Consider the following 4,836-nt stretch of genomic DNA (forward strand, 5'->3'; position numbering starts at 1 on the left):
AAAAAAAAAAAAAAAAATTATAGTAGGAATTTCTGGCAGACAGTCTTAACATTAACAAGATGATGAAAGTTATACAACTGGGCCGGGGAAATGGCTCAGTGGAATAAGCGCTTCCCTGGCAAGCGCCAGGGCCTGAGTTCAATACCTGGTTCCGCAAAAAAAAAAAAAAAAAAAAAAGTTATAAAACTGTTAGTAAAGGCACAAATTGACATATGCATTTAGCTATACTGTGAAAAACAGAACTACTTTGGTGGTAATTCTGGCAGAACCTAATCTTGAGACAACAGCAGATAAACTTGTATTGAAGAACATTCAATAAAGTAGTCTGCACTTTAAAAAACATCAAAGTCACGAAAGGCAGAAGTACTTAGGCACTGCTGCAAACAGCAACAAAATCTGACTTGAATATCTACATTAGCTTCTGGGTACCACAAGGTCATTGGGCACCTATAATCCCAGGATGGGAGGCTGAGGCATCACAAGTTCAAGGCCAGCCTGATGACATAATGAGACCCTATCTCAAATAAATCAAAACAACCGGGTGTGGTGGCGCATGCCTGTAATCCCAGCACTCAGGAGGCTGAGGCAGGAGGATTGCTGAGCTCAAAACTATACTGGGCTACAAAGTGTGCTTATGGCCAGCCTGAACTGCACAGCAAGCCCTGGGATGTAGCTCAATGGTAAAGCACTTCTAAAAAATCTTTTACTCATTTATTTGGTACAGGGTCTTGCTATGCAGCTTGGACTGGTAACAATCCTCCTGTCTCAGCCTCCCCAGTGCTGGTATTACAGGAGTGCACCATTATGCCTGGTTTTGGTAGCTGGTATGGCAACGTAGCATGCAATACCAGGGATTGAATCCAGGTCATTGCGCTTGCCAGGCAGGCATGTAGACCACTGAGCTATCTCCCCAGCACTGGTAAAGCACTCTTGATCAATCCTCAGTACTTCCTAACCTGGCCCCACCAAGAAAGTAAAATTAAACACCTGCCAACAGGCTGGGGAAATCATTCACTGGGTCAGAATAGCAGGCCCAGTGCCCCTCTTGGCTTTCCAAACTAGAGGCCAACAGTTTGACATTGTGTTCTGCTCACCTCTGCCATGTTGATAAGTCCCACAGCCAAGGTCTTATAGCCCAAGATGGTTCGGTTTTTGTATCGCTTCCTCCTTTGCAACATGATCTGTAGCTTGTTGGCATCTCGCTTAAGGAAATGAGGGTACTAAGAAGCACAAGCAGATTCCAACAATTACTAAGCAACTGGGGCCTTGGAGGTTTGGGTAATAATAGGGGACACGCAACCCACAATCATTCTGTCCTTCAGTTTTTTTGTTTGTAAAATGGGGTAGTCAGGGTGAGAAAGAAGCTAAGAGAGGGCTAGTTTTGCTCAGTAGCTTTGGGGTCCACAAACTGTTTTTTTGCTATTTGGTCAGGTGTTTTCTCTGTGTATCTCAATTTAGCCTACAGTGATGACAATGACACACCATGCAAGGAGGGATGAAGAAAGGAGAAGGCTGAAGATTACCATGTGGGGCAAGAGGACATTGGAGGTGGTGCAGCCACCTGGGGAAGGTGCTACAGATCACTAGGGAGAGGGGATGGGCTGAGCAAGTAGGGTGGAGGTACAGGAGGTGGCTACAGTATCATCTAAGGTAAGAAAATGGAAGACAGCCATGGCACAACTCAACAGCCTACCTGTCTTGGCAATGACATGTTTAGAAGATTCTCACCTGAAGGGAAAAAGTTAATTGGAGCTCTGTTTCCACCAGGCCACTAGCTGGAAGGATGATCTCATTGGAGCGAAGAATTCTTTTTGATCCCTAAAATGAAGAAAAACATCTGTAAAAGCTGTGCCACAAAAAATCAGACCAAAAGAACCATGGACTACGTTTGCAAGCAACTTCTAAACCCTATAAACATTCTTTTTTTTATGTTTATTTTTAAAATTTTATTTATTTACTTATGTGTGTGTGTGTGGCCAGCTCAGCCCACCAGGGGGCGGCCCTGGCTGGCATGTGGTGCTGGGGGATTGAACCGCGGTCCCTTTGCTTTGCTAAGTTTGTTCTAAGTAGGTGCTTTAGACCCTGAGCCATCTCACCAGCCCCACATTCTTATAGGCCCAAATATTTCATTGGTCTTGGTTGTACTTAAATGAATCAAGCTACTGCCAATGCAGTAGGGTTATGAAAGGTTTTCACCAAAAATGATTTTCACATTAGAGTCCTCCCAGTGCTCCTGGGGAAGCACAGAATTGTCAGCACCCCAGAATGTGCACCACCCTGCTCATCTTGGAAACTTGCCTTTTTTTTTTTTTTTTTTCTTTTTTGCGGAACCGGGGATTGAACTCAGGTCCTTGCACTTAGCAGGGAAGCCTATATTCCACTGAGCCATCTCCCTGGCCCCAAAATATTAGATCTGGGTGGTTTTTTTTTTGGCGGAACCAGGGATTGAACTCAAGCCTGGGTGCTTGCCAGGGAAGCACTTATTCCACTGAGCCATCTCCCCGGCCCCTACCCTGCTCATCTTGGGCTCCCCTTTTCCCCCCCTCTAATTTATTCTGGCTGCATAGCTTTATTCCAAGTCCATGTAAACATGTTTTGCCATATTCTGGATAAACAACTAGAAGTGAAATTGTTAGGTTTTTATGGTAGATGAATAGTTAACTTAATGAGAAAATGCCATGCCAATTTCTAAATTATTGATGCTGTTTTCTATCTCCAGTAGTAGAATGGCAACCATTACAGCCATTCTATACTCATATCCACACTCAGTGTGATAAGTCCTGACTCACTCATAGATTCTAACAGGTATGTGCAGAATACCACTGGATCTGCAATGCGCATTTCCCTGATAAAATAAATATACACAATTTTTAAATTAAAAAAAATTGGTGTTATAGTTGGTGATTAAACACAGCACATGGAGTTTCTATCACTGAGCTATATATAACTAATAATGAGTACTTTTTTTTAAAACTGTGCTGGTCTTCTGTAAATTTTTATTCAGGAAGTACCTAATCAAACTTCTTTTACCATTAAAAATATTGGATTGTCTGTCCTATTCTTTATTTTATTTCACTTCATTTTTTTGAGACAGAGTTTCAACTATGCAGAAGTTCAGGCTGGCCTTGAACTCATTATGTAGCTCAGCCTGGCTTCAAACTTGAAGCAATCCTACTGCTTCAGCCTCCAGAATGCTGTGACTACAGGCATGTACCACCACTCTGAGCTGTCTCGTTCTTTTTTCTTTCTTTCTTTTTTTTTTTTTTGGTGGTACCAGGGATTGAACTCAGGACCTTGTGCTTGCCAGGCAAGCGCTTATTCCTTTGAGCTATCTTCCTGGCCCAAAGTAAAGAAATATTATTGAGATTTTTTTGGTTTTGGTTTCTGGGTTTGTTTGTTTGTAATGTTTATGGTGCTATGGACCAAGCCCACTGATCTAGCCCTTTTATTTTATTGAGAAACAAATATCAATGAGACAGTTTCAAAAATGATTAATAGGACAGTTTCAATAATTAATACATTGTACACTGTTATCTCTTTAGCGGTTATCCACAGTACAAGATGCAGACAGAATATCCTGTCCAAACACTATTAGTACAAATCTTTCTTCTCATTGAATTAAGAGAAAGTAGCTGTATATCTATCGTAACTATTCTGCACATATAGACACAAAATGGTCCTTCCTTTGTATCCCCTTTTTGTGTTTAGTCCTGTCAGAGATGGGTATTCCATTGGTATCTAAATACTATAGGTGCATAAATTCCGCAAAACAATCCAACACAGTTCAGCCGTCCACAATAGTAGTGGGTTATCCACAAAAGTTGTTGACTTGAGCCTTTCACAGCTCTGCATATTAATATGGCATTACTTTATATACCTTGTTTTTATACTTTTCTGCTGGATGGTTGAGACCAAGATAAAGCAAGACCTGTATAACAAGAAATGTAACTCTTGTATATGATAAGGTCAGTCAAGTACCCTCAGGATTTATCCTGTAACCCTGTACTGCAATTTGCAGACCCTTTGTCAGTGTCAGCCATGTGGATGAGTCATGGCCATTGCTTGACCAATTTACTCTCTGTGAAAGCCTGAGAGATTTTTTTTTTTTTGGAACCGGGGATTGAACTCAGGCCCTTCGCTTATTCTACTGAGCCATTTCCTGTCTTGTTCTTGAGTTGTTTTAGTTTTAGGACTGGCCAAAACTAAAGGGGAAAGCGCATGCTTAGGCAGAGTGCAGTGGCCAGGGTTCAATCCCTGGTATGCTGTGCTGGCCCTGCCCCCAGGATGCACTAAACCAGTAATTGAGACTGGTGGCGTGTGCCTGTAATTCCAGCACTGGGGAGGCTGAAAACAGGAGAATCACTGAGTCTGATTTACGTAGTGACACCATATATATATATGAAAGTTTATATGCTTTTTGTCACAATATGTATACTGTAAATATTTTCTTGCCTACTCATTCTCTTTTTTTTTTTTTTCCCCCCCACTGGGAATTGAACTTAGAACCTTTTGCTTGCCAGGTTAATGGTATCTTTTCATGAAGTATTTAATTTTCATCAAGTCATTTTATTATTTGTGTATTTTCTTTTATGGTTCACACTTTCAGAGTTGTAGCTCAAACAAATTGTCTGCTCCAGGGCTGGTGAGATAGCTGATGCCTGATACCACATACCTCACTAACCCTGTCCCCAGGCACACTGAGTTCGGGTGTGGTGGCCCATGCCTGTAATCTCAGTGCTGGGAAGGCTGAAAACAGGAGGATCACTATAAGTCTGAGTCCAAGTTGTATAGTGAGACCTTGTACCAAACACATTTTTTTAAAAAGTCTATTCTAGG

The 4,836-nt window shown here is 41.7% G+C and overlaps 1 protein-coding gene across 1 annotated transcript in view; it reads right to left on the reverse strand.

The window, feature by feature from the left end:
- The window catches only part of Pacs1 (phosphofurin acidic cluster sorting protein 1), a 218,023-nt gene that overhangs the window by 30,921 nt on the left and 182,266 nt on the right, over positions 1–4,836 (reverse strand). Inside the window, exons 3-4 of the mRNA XM_004627207.2 lie at positions 1,729–1,818; positions 1,095–1,220 (exon numbers count right to left, since the gene is read on the reverse strand). Coding sequence (XP_004627264.1) covers positions 1,095–1,220; positions 1,729–1,818 — 216 coding nt within the window. The remainder of the gene's footprint in view (positions 1–1,094; positions 1,221–1,728; positions 1,819–4,836) is intronic.

The sequence above is a fragment of the Octodon degus genome, unplaced genomic scaffold (assembly GCF_000260255.1).
Source record: "Octodon degus isolate 3935 unplaced genomic scaffold, OctDeg1.0 scaffold00018, whole genome shotgun sequence".
Classification (NCBI taxonomy): domain Eukaryota; kingdom Metazoa; phylum Chordata; class Mammalia; order Rodentia; family Octodontidae; genus Octodon; species Octodon degus.